The 16,041-nt window shown below is 38.7% G+C and overlaps 2 protein-coding genes across 2 annotated transcripts; one reads left to right on the top strand and one right to left on the bottom strand.

The window, feature by feature from the left end:
- The first annotated feature begins 8,084 nt into the window (after positions 1-8,084).
- Positions 8,085-10,798, top strand: LOC131160437 (peptide methionine sulfoxide reductase-like). The gene is made up of 2 exons (XM_058116116.1): positions 8,085-8,547; positions 10,396-10,798. Exons 1-2 carry the CDS (start codon positions 8,122-8,124, stop codon positions 10,648-10,650), a joined length of 681 nt encoding a protein of 226 aa, XP_057972099.1. The 5' UTR covers positions 8,085-8,121; the 3' UTR covers positions 10,651-10,798.
- Positions 10,799-11,117: 319 nt separating this feature from the next.
- LOC131160435 (vignain-like) lies at positions 11,118-13,688 on the bottom strand. Its single transcript, XM_058116115.1, has 4 exons — positions 12,639-13,688; positions 12,149-12,384; positions 11,886-12,026; positions 11,118-11,559 (listed from the first exon to the last, which is right to left on the bottom strand). Exons 1-4 carry the CDS (start codon positions 13,297-13,299, stop codon positions 11,296-11,298), a joined length of 1,302 nt encoding a protein of 433 aa, XP_057972098.1. The 5' UTR covers positions 13,300-13,688; the 3' UTR covers positions 11,118-11,295.
- Positions 13,689-16,041: the final 2,353 nt, after the last annotated feature.

Raw genomic sequence — 16,041 nt, 5'->3', positions numbered from 1 at the left:
TGAAAAAATTGCTCATTTCTAACATTCAGTCGACTGGCTGGTTGACTGACCCCATTGAAAAATTTAGTTTTTGCCTTCTTTTAACTTTAAAACCATTTAAAAACCTTTGTATAAGTTAGAAATTTTATGAATAGAGTTTTTCATGTTATTTGGAGGTCCTATGGTCAATCTAAGGTCAGGTAGAGCTTCAATTTTAAATCATGTAAGTTGCATGCACATTCAACCCTAATTACTATTACAACCCAAAAAATAAATAAAGTCTTCGTATCTTCTGCTCCTCAATGCTCCATGGAATATGCCGATTGGTGTTCTTCTTAGTGCTCTTTACGACTTCCATTTTGCATTCATCACTTGTGCTTACAGAAATATAAACCTGTTCACACTCAATTACATAAGTGGGATATTGTGGTTTGTCATTATCAAAACAAGGATCAGACTCAAAAAGTCAACAGTAAAGACCTATGAAAAATAGAAAATTGTATCCTTTAGACTTCAATTAATTGGAAAATAATATTTTAGTATTACTTTTAAATATATAAAGAAAACAACAAACTATTTTGCACAGTTAATATGATATGACTACATGCCCCCCATAGTACGCAATTGATGGGTTGTACTCTATAAAATATGATGTCTTTAGCTTTGGGGTTTTGGTAGTGTTGGAGTTAATAAGTAGGAAGCGAAACAGAGGATTCCATCACCCTAATTATCACCTTAATCTTCTTTGGTTAAGGTGGATTTGATTGTTGTTATCTGACACCCCATCGAAGAGTCCTTAATCAAAAGGCAAGTAGATATAATTTTCGCTATGTCATGCTTCTCTTACATTCAATGTTAATAAATATGGAAACATTGACTTTATATTTTACCCCTATAAAACAGGTACATAGGCATATGGAGGGACAGATCCCTTGTATAATTTCTTTCCTATATCCTACACCTTCCCTAAATCTTGCCCCTTCGAACCAACTGATTTGCACATTCCTACGTCTATGGCATGCCCTCGTTGTAAAATTGTATGCAATATGGAATATAGGCCAATATCATTATCATAATTTCAATAATAATAATTATAATTATTCAACATACTTTGCATGACTTCTTCACAAAAAAGGAAACTAAAATGACAACATTTTATTAAAGTTTCTTCTTTTAATAAAACTAGTGACGTTTCATATGTTGCACGTGTTGTCATGTTGTGTTTACCATTTCCCATCAACTTTACAAACGATGTTATGTGTAGCCGAACATTGTACACAATCAACAATTTCTAATTTGAAGTATACAAATCTTGCAACCTTCACAAATAGTTGCCCCCACTCAGATGGATGCACTTACTAAAATATTGAGGATTTATTAATACGACAAATACCTAGTATAACGAAGGTAGACCTAATAGAGAAGAAACAACACGAACTATTTAATATCTACCATAACAATCGGACTAAGTTCATCACATGCTTATTAAAAATTTGGAAACAAAATAAATTTAGCAAATGCATACATGACAACCTTTTAGTGTTCTAACATAAATAAAAGATAAAAAAAAAAAATACAAATCATATAATAAAATTTCATGCTATCAAACACACAATTTCATATGCATTCATCATTTATTCAAATAAATTAAATATGAACAAATTAAGACATGAAAAAAACCTAACCTCAAATTGGGGTTTCCCAAATTATGATTCAAATCACCAAATTTGGTTCAACACAATCAAATTCAACGTATCAAATACTAATTTCTTCCATGAACTAACAAAAATTTGTACTCAAAATTCCAAATCTTAACAAAATAAGAACAAGTTCAAATAAATTAAATATGAACAAATTAAGATATGAAAAAAAACCCTAACCTCAAATTGGGGGTTCCCAAATGATGGTTCAAATCACCAAATATTATTCAATACAATTAAATTTAATGTAGCAAATACTAATTTCTACCACGAACTAACACAAAGTGTTGGGGAGCAACAATCACACATGAAGAAAAATCAAACACATCCACACCGGAACATCGGAATTATGTGGTTCGGTCGAATCAACCTACGTCCACGGGAGCACACACCACTACACTATACTGGGAGAAAAATTACAGAGGAGTAGCCACATTGCTCTACTCAACTCTCTCTCTCTCTCTCTCTCTCTCTCTCTCTCTCTCTCTCTCTCACTCCTCAACTCTTTGCACTGCACAACACTCTACGCTTACAGCACTCACACTACATACACATCTCTCACACCTCTCATGACACACTGCTGCACACACACGCACACACACACACACACACACACACACACACACACACATATATATATATATACACACAAGGGGGGGAAAAATTCAAAGACGGTGGCTGCAGTTTCAACAAAGTCTGCAGAGTAGGTGGCCGCCGGTCTTCAATGTCCAAGTTAGCGACTGGGCTGGTGCGGCTGATGGCAACTCCACACCTACAATCTCAACAATCTCCGACTTGGAGACGGAGACAACATCTCAACCAGTGTATAGGCAAATGATGTGCTCATGTCTGTCTTCAAGCATGAAGACCAACTGAAGTTGAGCACAACTTTAGCTTTTCTGTAGTCACTACCTTCATCAACATGTTAGCTAGATTTCTGCTACCTTGAATCTTTTCAAGTGTCAGTACTCCATCTTCTAGTAAAGATCTGATGAAGTGATAACGCAATCCGATATTTTTGGTTCTGGAGTGAAATGTAGAGTTCTTTGTCAGATGTATCGCACTCTGACTGTCGCTGTACAAAACATTCCTCTCCTGCTTTAACCCAAACTCTGTCAACAAACCCTGAAGCCAAATCATCTCTTTGCTGGCTTCTGTCACTGCTACGTACTCAGCTTCTGTAGTGGATAGGGCAACAATCTTTTGTATCTGCGACATCCAACTAACAGCTATTGTGCCAATAGTGAACACGTATCTAGTGGTGCTCCTGCGGTGATCAATTTCACCAGTAAAATCGGCATCTACATACCCTTTGACTTTCAAATCTCCTTTGCCGAAACATAAGCACTTATCAATAGTGCCCCTGAGGTACTTGAAGATCCACTTCACTGCTTTCTAGTAAGTCTTCCCTAGATTAGACAAGAATCTACTGACTTCTCCCATTGCTTGGCCAATGTTCGGTCTGGTACAAACCATGGCATACATGAGACTTCCAATGGCTGAGGCGTAAGGTACCTTAGCCATGAAGTCCTTCTCTTCATCTATCTGGGGAACCTGATCCTTGGAGAGGCAAAAGTGTCCTGCCAAAGGTGTATTTACTACTTTGGCGCTACTCATGTTAAACCTCTGTTGAACACGACTAATGTACTCCGACTGAGATAACTGCAATGTTCCTTATCGCTTATCTCTGGAGATCTGCATCCCAAGTATTTGCTTCGCTGAGCCTAAGTCCTTCATGTCAAATTCCATTGACAATTGCTGCTTCAATTTCCTGATCTCTTCTATATCTGGTCCTGCAATCAACATGCCATCCACATATAACAACAGAATGATATAGCTATATTGATACCTCTTGAAGTAGCAAAAGTGGTCGGCGTTACACTTTAGAAAATCATTCCTGTGCATAAAGCCATTAAATTTCCGGTACCATTGTCTAGGAGCTTGTTTGATACTGTACAAGCTCTTCTTCAACCTGCACACCAAATTCTCTTTACCTTTCTCTAAGAATCCTTCTGGTTGATGCATGTAGATTTCCTCATCAATATCACCGTGAAGAAACTCCGTCTTCACATCTAACTGCTCAAGATGTAAACCCTCTAAGGCTATAATACTCAGAATAGATCTGATGGTTGTCAATTTCACAACTAGTGCAAAAATGTCGGTGTAGTCAATTCCTTCCTTCTGCTCGAAGCCTTTAACTACCAACTGAGCCTTGTATCTTCTGGAGTCGTCATGCTCCTCTTTGATTTTGTACACCCACTTGTTGTGAAGGGACTTCTTACCTTTGGGCAACTCAACTAGTTCCCACGTTCTGTTGGAGGCGAGGGACTTCATCTCGTCCTTCATTGCAAGCTCCCACTTGCTCGCATCTCCTGCTTGACATGCTTCATCATAGCTTTCGGGCTCTCCTTCATTTGTAAGAAGTAAATAATCTATATACCTTCTGTTTGGTACATGGGGCCGAGTAGATCTCCTAAGCTCTGGAGTTGGAGTAAGAGGCGGTGGTGCGACGATCTGCTCCACTGGTTCCTCCGCCTGAGGATTCTTGGCATTCTGCTGGTGTGTCCCGACACATTCTGGGACATTATCCATATTTACATAGGTTGATTCTCTATGAACTGGTTCGGTGGATTCTGCTGTGTGCCTATATTTGTACATCACATTTTCATTAAAAATCACATCTCTGCTTCTGATCACCCTTTTGTTTTCATCATCCCAAATACGGTATCCAAATTCATCTCCACCATAACCGATGAAAGTGTATTTCCGGGATTTTGGATCCAACTTATCCCTGACATGATCATTGATATGTACATATGCAACACAACCAAAAAATTTCAAATGTGAAAGTCTTACCTCTTTGTTACTCCAAACTTCTTCTACTAGACTATAGTCCAATGGTACTGAAGGACTTCTATTAATCAAATAAGCTGCTGTGTTGACAGCATCTGCCCAAAACATCTTTGGCAAGCCTGACTGCATATGCATGCTTTTGGCTTTTTCTATCAACGTTCTGTTCATCCGCTTGGCTACGTCGTTGTGTTGAGGCGTACTTGGCACAGTCCTTTCCATTCTGATACCATGCTTGAAGCAGAATTTCTTGAACTTGGTGTCAACATACTCTCCACCGTTATATGTTCTCAGCTTCTTGATTTTCAAACTAGTTTTGTTTTCTACCATTGCTTTCCAATTTTTAAAAGCATAAAAAACATCAGATTTATACTTCAGGAAGTAAACCCATACCTTCCGTGAATGATCATCGATAAACGTGATGAGGTAATGCTTTCCTTTTGTAGACAAAATGGTTGTTGGTCCCCATACATCTGAATGGACTAGCTCAAATCTCTCCTTCTTCGGGGTACTGTTGTTTCTCTAGAAACTGACTCTCTTCTTTTTCCAAAATATGCAATCCTCACATGTGTCAATCTTCACTGATTGTAAATCATTCAACTTACCCTTTGAGTGCATCACCTTGAGTCCCTTCTCACTTAAGTGTCCGAGTCGTTGATGCCATAGGTTGCTATCATCATTTCCTGTAGCGACTGTAATAAACATACATGCATCAGGAGTTACATAAAGAGTACCACTTTTCTTACCTCAAGCAATTGTCAATGCACCCTTCGAAATCTTCCATTCATCACCAATGAAAGATGTGTTATAACCTTTATCTGCCAATTAACCGACTGAGATCAAATTCTTCCTTAAGTCTAGAATATACCTGACATCTCTCAGTTTCCATACTGACCCATTCATTTTGATCTTCACTGTCCCCTTTCCGGCAATGTCTTAAGGTTGATCATTGCCCAGATATACTTTACTGAAATTACCTGATGTATACTCCTCCAGGCAATCTCTGCTGCAAGTGGTATGAAATGAAGCTCCAGAGTCTAACACCCAAGACTCCCTTTTGCTCTCCAAAGAGCAGATCAACAAATCATCATTTTCGGAAGCAATATTTGCTTCTGTCTTTGCCCTCGTCTCTTTCTTCTAACTTTTGCACTGGTTCTTGCAATGACCAGTTTTTCCATAGTTCCAGCACTCAATAACTTTTGTGCTCTGGGAACCTGTATCCTGAGTACCTCTGGGATTTCTGGATTTAGACTGCCTGGGCCTAGATCTTCCACGGTTGTTTGATTGTCCATGCCTGTTTCCTCTACCTTGACTTTCCATGCTCAAGGCTGAACTTGAAGTGGAGCCATGGTTTGACTGCATTCTGATTTCTTCCGTCAAAATCATGCTGATGACCTCATCGTATACAAGTTTTGATTTTCCTGCGGAGCTACTGATGGCAGTAACAACACCATTCCAACTTTCAGGCAACTGACTGAGAATCAACAAGGCCCAAATCTCATTATCAAACGTTATCTCGACTGAGGCGAGTTGATAAGACAACTCATTGAAGTTATTAAAATGCCTGCTAAAACTTTCACCTGCAGACATGTTCATCATAAATAGTCTTTTCATGAGATGTACCTTATTTGCGACTGAAGGCTGCTCGTACATATTAGAGAGAGCATCCATTAGAGACTTGGTGGATGTTATATGCTTGATATTGAATGCCACAGATTTCGAAAACGTCATTCTGATGGCTCCGAGGGCTTTTCGGTCAAGCAACTCCCACTCGCTCTCCTTCATGGATTTTGGCTTCTTCATCAGTGGTAAGTGTAACTCTTTACCAAATAAATAGTCCTCTATCTGCATTTTCTAGAAATCGAAGTTCGTGTCGTCAAACATCTCGATCTAAGAGCTCTTTTCTTTCGACATCTCGATTTGCTAATTTAGAGATAGAATTAGCACAATCAGACAGCACAGTTGGATCCGGAACAACCAAAAACCCTATAAATGACTTAAGTTGTTTGAAAACCGAACCCGAAATGGCTTCAAAAAGCCCGGTCAAACTCTTGGTCAAACATGGTCAACTTTAATGGAATATTCCTCTCACAGACGGAATATTCTTTGACGGCGTTAGTGACGTCGTTAACTGCACCGTCTGGTGACGTGGCATGTGGGGCCCACTGCTGACGTGGAACTGTGGGGCCCACCTATTGGCGGGTGACTGTGGGACCCACTGCTGACGTGGCGCTGACGTGGCGTGGGCTGACGTGGAGCGTCTTCTTCCTCCGTCTGTTCTCCTGCGCGTGGCTGCCCGTGCAAGGACCTGCGGTGTCTCCGTCGGCGCGTGCAGGGGCGTGGGAACATCCCCTAATCGTTGGCAGCGCGTAAGGTCTCGTCTGTGGTCGTGTGGAGCTCCGGTTGCCACCGTTAGTTTCGTTTGAACGAAAGGAGTTCGATGGTAGCCTCAAAATTAAATTTTGAGCTACTGGACAGAGGCTCAAAATTCGGGAATTTTTCTCTGATCTGGCGATTCTACTCCAACTTGGCTCTGATACCAATTGTTTGTGATAAACCTGGAGTAATAATCACACATGAAGAAAAATCAAACACATCCATACTGGAACAGCGGATTTACGTGGTTCGATCGAATCGACCTACGTCCACGGGAGCACACACCACTACACTATACTGGGAGAAGAATTACAGAGGAGTAGCCACACTGCTCTACTCAACTCTCTCTCTCTCTCTCTCTCTCTCACTCCTCAACTCTCTACACTACACAAGACTCTACGCTTACAGCACTCACACTACATACACATCTCTCACACCACTCACGACACACTGCTGCACACACACGCACATATATATATACACAGGGAGGGGAAAAATTCAAAGACGGTGGCTGCAGTTTCAGCATAGTCTGCAGAGTAGGTGGCCGCCGGTCTTCAATGTCCAAGTTAGCGACTGGGCTGGTGCGGCTGTTGGCAACTCCACACCTACAATCTCAACACAAAGTTGTATTCCAAATTCTGAATCTTAACAAAAAAATAATAATATTTTAAATTTAAGAAACATACCTCATCTCCCTCCTTTATATAATACCTTCCCCAAAGTTTGGATTCAACTTTGTCTCATAAAGTCGGCTCTCCAATCTGAAGCAATGGTCGCCTGCAAGGTCTGAGCCCTTCAGATCATCCCGCCTCTGCGACGGTCCTTTCCTTATCGGCCTTGGCTTGCTCTGCGATTCACAAAGAAAAAGGAAGGAGGAAGACGTCAAATAGCATAGCAAAAAACGATAAACTATCCAGTATTTTTGGTTGTCATGCGTTAAACAGCGGTGACCTCTCCTAGATTAAAAGACGCTGGACCATCCAACATCTTTTGTTTAAAAAATGCGGGACGGTCTAATACTTTTTAGGACACATCAAATGGGGAATTAAATTCCACTTGAACTTTTCTTAAATATCTTTAAATAAATTAAAATTAAATACGAAAAAATCTATAACGTGACTAACTAGAATCACCCAAAAAATTTATTGTATATGGACGGCTTTAAGGCAAGGTTCGTGCATGTTGGCACGTGTAGAATAACACGTGCGTGCCTTCCATGCTACGTATCCACTCTCACACACACTATAAAATCATTGTACGATGTTTCCATGAGATAATTCGGAGAAGTGCAATACCCATGGGCGAGGTCCGAGAGGGGAGCAACAAAATTGGCGGCGAAGCCAACCCGGCGCTGGGTCCGGATCCGGATGCTCCGGACCACCCGGGACACCAGTTCGCCCAGTTCGGGGCGGGATGCTTCTGGGGAGTGGAACTGGCGTTCCAGCGGGTGCCGGGAGTGGTCAAGACCGAGGTGGGGTTCTCGCAGGGCCGCGCTCCGGATCCGACCTACCAGCTCGTATGCTCCGGATCCACCAACCACGTTGAGGTCGTCCGGGTCCAGTTCGACCCGAATGCTTGCCCTTACACAACCCTCCTCTCTGTTTTCTGGAACCGCCATGATCCCACAAGCCTCAATCGGCAGGTATACATGCATTGTTATATTCACTGGAATGTCAATATCATGGGTTTTTGTTTTTGTTTTGTAAGCGCTAGAAGAAAGAATTTTTAGGCACTTAAGCCCTACTTTAGATAGGATATTCATTTTTGGAATTTTAAAATAATAGCACTCAAATAGAATTGGCAGATTTTTTAACTTCTTTGTTTGGCTAGCATCAAATAGAATTGACAATTTTTTATTTATGTTGGCTTTGGGAGCATGGATTTTGTATCTTGAATGGGTGGATTTGAGTAAAATTTGATATAATTTTTTTCTTATATCACTTCATATAAATTCACACAAATTCAAATTTAAGATAGTGGAGACTTTGAATTTGTTTGGATTTAGATGAGATGTAGTATAAAACTGTATTAAAATTTATCCAAATTCAAATTCAAATTCAAGATCTGAAATCCATGCTATCAAACCCTCCTTTAGTGTTTTTTATTTCATTATGGAGGACTCAATGAGAAAGAATTTTCAAGTGATTACTAGTTGGGTATCATTAGAAAAGGGAACTTGTGTGGTCTAAATGCCCTTCGGAAAATCTTAATGTCATGTGTGGTTTGCAGATTGAAATAAGATAAAGAATATATGGACTGAGAATTTGAATGAAAAGTCTGAAATGATCGACGATTGATAAATTTGATTTTTCTCCCTTCCGGATCCCAATTATATGTACCAAGCTTATAGTAAAATTTAATTTGTGGTTAATATTTTTATCCAGTGGTGGAGCATAATCAGTGTATGAGTGAGGCATTTATAAAAGGTATTTTGGATTTTTCACACGAAGGCTATTTATGTTTGTAACTTAGGGTTGAAAGCTGAGGCTGTTTGTAAGTTCGTTTACTGGGTTTTTTTTTTTTTTCCCAAAAGGTGCTGTCGGTGTAGGTGCACTTCTGACCACATAAAATTCTTGTGTGTTTTTCTTTTGGTTTGTACTATTTTTGTTTTTATTTTGTCATGTGATGGGTGGTCCTACATGTCATATTCGCAACACTAGGGATAAAGAAAGGAGGTTTACAGGTGAATTGATGGTTGGGAGATTCCCCAAAATATCTACCTTATGACATTGTGAGAAGGAATGGTTGGTTTACGATTTAGGTTGAAGGCTCTACAAAGAAAAGAAGGGTCAATGGACTCGGTTTATGGCAAGTGGGCAATTAGACAATACAAGAAATAATATGTTGTCATAGGCTGTTGTACCCTTAAACTAAAGATGTTTTTTTTTTTTTTTTGGTAAAAGAGAGCGGCACCTCCTAAGTTTATTAGAAAACCCCTCACTTATGATGGGGGGAATACCGTGATTCCAACAAATCTAATCGAATCATTCTCCTGACTTGCTGAAAAAGATCATCCTGACAATTATATGATCGAGAAATACCAGATTCATCATATTTGGTAAAGAAATCTGTACTTTTATTCGCATCCCTGTAAACATGTTCCACTTTGAACTATAGATCTCTCAATGCTAGCAGAAGTTCTTCCCACAATTCTCATATATATATATATATATATAGCTTAATGGTGAGGATTTGTGTACCCGTTTGTGCTACCCCAAGCAAGTGGTTTTTGGCCTTTGATGAGTTCTGACAAGTTAGGTTATTTGGAATTGTTAAAACATTGATGTCTTATTCATATTTAGTAAAAATGTTATTTGGGTGTGGATAAATTTCCGAGTGTGCCTTGCCATAATTCTTTCAACTTGATGCATATTTGTGTATTTGTAATACTATTTTAGACCATTTGCACGTATGGGAACTAGTACACTCACTTGGTCATCAAACACTGGGCAATTCATTTCGTGCAATTCATGATGTGTTTGTGTGCTAGAGGGGTGATGTTGGTACGCAATACCGATCCGGAATCTACTACTACAATGAGGAACAGGCTCGTTTGGCCCATGAATCCCTGGTAGCAAAGCAGATTGAGTTGGAAGATAAGAAGATTGTGACAGAAATTCTTCCAGCAAAGAAATTCTACAGGGCAGAGGAGTATCATCAGCAGTATCTAGAAAAGGGCGGAGGTGGAGGCATAAAACAGTCTGCTGAAAAGAACTGCCGGGACCCCATCCGGTGCTATGGTTAGCAACATATGTGTGCTGATGCAATTTAGGGTTCCATGTTTGTTGAGCTCCTTGTCTGGTAGTTGCAATTTAATAATTAACAAACAGTGACGTGTTGTACGTTTTCTTGGAATCATTTCAGTAAGATTATGGTTCTGTGTTTCGTCTGAATTTTTGGTGCATTGATAAGTACCATTATAGCATATTATGGTGCCTGATTGATTTGATTAAGGCACGGATGCAGGAGAATCCATCGCATGCTCTGACCATTTTGTAGCTTTTCGTGATCGCCACCATCTATGCTTAAGAATTAAGATCCAGTAGCCATAATATCTTGCAGATCTATTTTTGTGTGTGTGGATTTTTGAAACAATTTCATTTGAAGAATGAATCGACTTCAGCTGGTGTGCTAATTCTTTCAAATAGCAGGTGGTATTTCACTTTTTCACTCCGCAAGACCCATGATTTTTCAGCTGCGTAAAGTTAAACATTGGGTAAAAGTTTATTTTGTATTTACACACCAAATAGATCATAGTGGATACATTTACTGATTGCAGTATAATTTTGTGAGACAAAGTGACGAACTAACTTAAATGAGACATGCAACTTGTACATGGTGAATAATAGTTGCAATTGAGAGCAAAGCTCTAATAAATGGTGACTATGGTCTAGAGTTCATCCTTGGGGGAGGATGAAGGTCCTATAGAGTTAGTTGCGGTGGTCTTGATAGGATATGAGGCCTCCATTGCTATGCCACAGAGTCCCTTCTTAGCAGTAATTCCACGCTGCATCCTTATGTAGCCCTTCTCTCCCCATTCAGCTCCCCACGAGTTCTTCACAATCCAGTATTTAGTTCCATCAATGGTTGCTCCGTAGCCCACGATTGCCACTCCATGATCCAGCTCTGTGCCGCAATCTCCAGTAAAGACACCCTGTCGTCATATTCAATCAAATTAAGGGATAATTCAGTTCTATTGAAGAATATTTCGAACCAGACAGAAAGAACTGTGCACAAGTCACCCGGACACTCAGTGTACTACAGGAGGTTGAACAGTTCATTAAATTTTACGAATGATTTCTGATATTTTATTCTTATACAGGTTGCTTTTGATTTGAAAAGAATCTACCTTTATACGAAAAGGAGTATCAAAAGAATTGCTACTTTCTTTTTACCGATCTTGTGACTTATTATTAGTGACTGCAAGCTACAATGATGAACCATAAGGTTTACTACATGGTAGACTGAGCGTGTGCTCACCTCTGAGTAGAACTGGAAATCAAAACCCCCAGCATCTATGGCAACAGAGATAGGCTGGTTTGCAGCAGCCTTCAACAGTGCATTTTCATTGTTGGCAGGTACCTTCTCATACCCATCAATTGATACTACTGGAGAATTCTCCTGCAAAAACACCTTACATTATTTCATTTCCATAATTTCACGAGGATAACCGCTGGGCAATTTTACTTAACAAACCAATTATAAAGTCAAAGCTAATCAAGATTAAGTACTTCATAATTTACCTTCGCTGTATCACAGGTCCCATCTTCGGCTTTGTATGGGTAAATCTCCTCTGAGGTTATGCCCCCCTTCTGCTTGATAAACTCGAATGCATAATCCATCATCCCTCCATTGCATCCTTCATTTTCTGCTGTGTCACAATCAACCAACTCCTGCTCTGACAAAGAAATTAGCTTTTGTGTTTTAATTTGATTAATGCCCTCAGCCGCTACAACTGTTGAAAATGCCCAGCAGCTGCCTGCAAATTACCGAAAATAGATTTAGTCGCAGCCAATACCCCATTCTTGTTTGAGAATGAAACAAATGCCGTGTTTGACAAAGAAGAGTCGCAGCCAATACCCCATTCTTGCATTTCAACCTGTCTCATTGATTTGGAATGATACATTTATATAGCAAACCATTTGGGTTGTTGTATGAGAAATGAAAGGAATGCTCATATTATGGGAAATACTGGCAACATGATCAGTAATGGGAAGAGCGAGTAATCTTTACCACATTGGCCTTGGTCCTTGACATTGGTGACAGCACCTTTCTTCCTCCAATCAACAGATGGTGGGATATTATTTACATTCTCATACATGAAGCTCCCATTCGCACGTGAACTCCCCAGGAACATCCTGTGGTGGTCTATCTTTGAGCCCGCATAAGTGCTTCTGAACTCATGGTTAGTCATGTCTGCAAACTTGTTCAGTTTCAATTTATACGGCTTATCCATCTTATTGAAATTATGGACATACTTAGCATTCTCCTTGAACACATTGAAGCGTTTGTGCTTTTCGTCAAGACTGCGAGAAATCGTGTGGTAGCTCCTCCACCTCTCGTACAAATCCCACAGGCCCTCATCGGTTGCCAGTTCGATTTCATGGAAATCGAAACTCTGGGCAATCTCAAGAGCACAAGCCAATGAGAGGGCAGCTAGTAAAAGCATCTTCATTTCTATTGCTTTGGGAATCCCCACAATATGGTAGTTTAGGGACTTGAGAGTTCTCTTATATAGAGGTGTGGAAGGATGAAAGAAGAACCAGAATAGAAGATAGTGATGACACCAGAAGAACAGAACAAGTGACAATAAATGACGAAGGCAAATGTTTCTTGTGGGAATCAACAACAAATGGGAGTGGAGAAAGATACCATGATGGGGTTTGCAGTTCATAGGAAAGGGGGCTAGGCTTTAACAAAAGAAAGGTGTTGGAGATCATGGAGAACAAGCAGTGTAGGGTGAGTTAAAGCATATTAATCGAAAGAATTTTGACAGGAAAAAAAGCTAGGGGAAGTAGTTATTCCTTTAGGAGTTCATATTCTCACCATAGAAAACATGTGAGTAGGAAAACATGTGAATAAATTTTAAACACTTTTTCATGCCAAACATGAGAGAGAGAGAGAGAGAGAGAGAGAGAGAGAGAGAGAGAGAGAGAGAGAGAGGCATGGTAACATCATCAGGGGCCATAAGCCACAATTTCCTTGCAAGTGGGAAAAGGGTTCCTAAAACTGCAATGTCTTGTAGATGTGGGAAGAAGGATTTAAATCCAAATGCTGGTTTGAAATAATTGAGTGAAATGCGTTGGATGCTTCTATTTATTGAACTCTGCCCCAAGTGGGGATACACTACCCAAATACAAAATAATAATAATAATCATAATCATAAAATTGAAGCTTTTGAAGTACCCATCATTTAATCATTATTATTTTTATTTGGGTATAGCTACCCAAATAAAAAATTAATAAAATCTTAATAAAGATGTCATAAATGCCACTTTTTCCATTTGTGAAAATTTTCATATATAAGATCAGTTGCAGCTTTCTAAATGCCCATCATTTCATCATTTTACTGCATATTCATAGGAGTGATTTTGACATCATAACTTGATTAGTGAAATTTCTCAAAAGTGGATGATGAATATATATATATATATATATAGATTAATAAAGGTCATGTTAGTATTCCCTTAACATGTATTAATTTAGTAGAAAGTAATCTCGTAAGCCATGTTTGGCTTACGAAACAATAGAATAAGAATAGAATGAAATAAAAATATGAAGCAAGAATGTTTCTTGAAACAAAATATGAATCAAAAACGTAAGAAAATCACATGATAGGTTCTCTATTTCACTCTATTTCTTTCATTTTTATACTCAACAACTGTTCGAATTCCTGACCTACCCGCAATGAACATTGTTTGTGCCTTGGCTGTGAAATAGTTGGGGGGGGGGGGGGGGGGGGTGGTGTTTGATGATGGATTGTTACTTAGGTAGGTAAAGCATTGAAGCGTAATGTGTTGGGGGACTAGTCACTTGTGCAGTTGTAACTCCAATTTTCTGGTTTCTACAAACTCCAGAAAGAGTGATGATGACATCTTTCCTTGAGAGAAGGGGAAGCCCATGCACTGCCCCTTTTATTTATTTACATTCCCATGAAATGGATAGCTGCCTTGCTTGCTCAAAACACCATAATAAGAAAATAAAAGCTGAAACCTCCACCACCCCCAAGTCTACTTCAAACTCCATAATGAACACATGCTCCACCTCTTCTTCTAATTTGTTCAATACTAATCTTAGCGACACACTTTCTTATTCTTATTTTTATTTCTTTGGGAGAGTAAGGGGTTGGGATCCCGTTATTTAAGGGTGGCAAACGGGATTTTGAACGGGTGATCCGTCACTCGCCTGTTTAGAGCGGGTTCATTTGGAAGGAGAAGATTGGTTTATTAATGGGTCAACTCAAACCTGACCCGTTTAAAAAATGAGTTAGACAGATTTGGATCGATTACCCATTGGGTGATTTGTCTATATTTTCTTTTCTTTTTCTTTTTTTACTTTCAGGCTTTTTGGCCTTTGGGCCATCCACTTTTAGGCTGTTTTTTTTTTTTTTTTTTAAATGTTGTTGTTTTTTATAAGAAAAATTAAGCCAATTTTAATGAAATATTAAAGAAAGATTAAAATAAATAAATTATATTTTTACATCGGTGCTTAATAGGTATTAGTTTATTACCGCTTCATTAAATAAGTAGGTTTGAGTTTATAGATTAGTCACCCGTTAATAAACGGGTCAACTCAAACCCACCCGTTTAACTTCCACCCTTTTTTGTCCCGTCCAAATCTGACCCTTCATTCCGTTTGGTCACCCCTGCCATTATTTATATGATGGATGGTCAAAAAATCGGTGAACTATTTTTGTTTATTTCAGTTTGGGTTCTAATTTTTAAATTTTGAGTTAAATGATTTAGTTTTAGTTTAACAATTTTCATGTTGTGATACATGTCATAAGATTATGTGTAGACATATAGCGAATCAAAAGAAAAATAACCATTTATGTGATTTACTAATGTGTGCGCGAAGTCTTTGCAAAATCTATACTATATTTTTAATGAAACTGTTTTATGATTTCAAGTTTTAATCCTTGGTGATAAACATATATATATATATATATATATAGCCTCAATGTGAAAATTTCAAAACTTCCTAGTTCAAAATAATGTGTGAAGAGCTTTTTAGCTGATCACTTTTCTAAATTTGAGTAATAATTGATCAACATTTTGTAATTGAACTGAGCCAAATTGTTATATTATAAATATTTTGAATATACATATTATATATCTTAAAAATACCATGAAAATTATAACTTTCTAAAACTTTATTGTTGGATTTGGTTAACAGTAAGAAATTAAAATAAGGGTTAGCCAAAAGCAATATTGGTCCAATTTTTCAATGAATTTTGAACATTTAATTTGATTGTAATTTTGAGTGTTTGTCTCTCTGCTCCCACCTAATCAATGAGTTAATTTGAATGGCATATAATATGCCATTCCAAAATCCCAAAAACTTCCTTGCTTTGTGGGGAAGACATATGGAGTGCATTGGTGAATCAGGGTTACTCTTTACCATAGAAGGAAGAACA

The sequence above is a fragment of the Malania oleifera genome, chromosome 7 (assembly GCF_029873635.1).
Source record: "Malania oleifera isolate guangnan ecotype guangnan chromosome 7, ASM2987363v1, whole genome shotgun sequence".
In the NCBI taxonomy this organism is placed as follows: domain Eukaryota; kingdom Viridiplantae; phylum Streptophyta; class Magnoliopsida; order Santalales; family Ximeniaceae; genus Malania; species Malania oleifera.
This window is presented reverse-complemented; position numbering and strand designations above follow the sequence as displayed.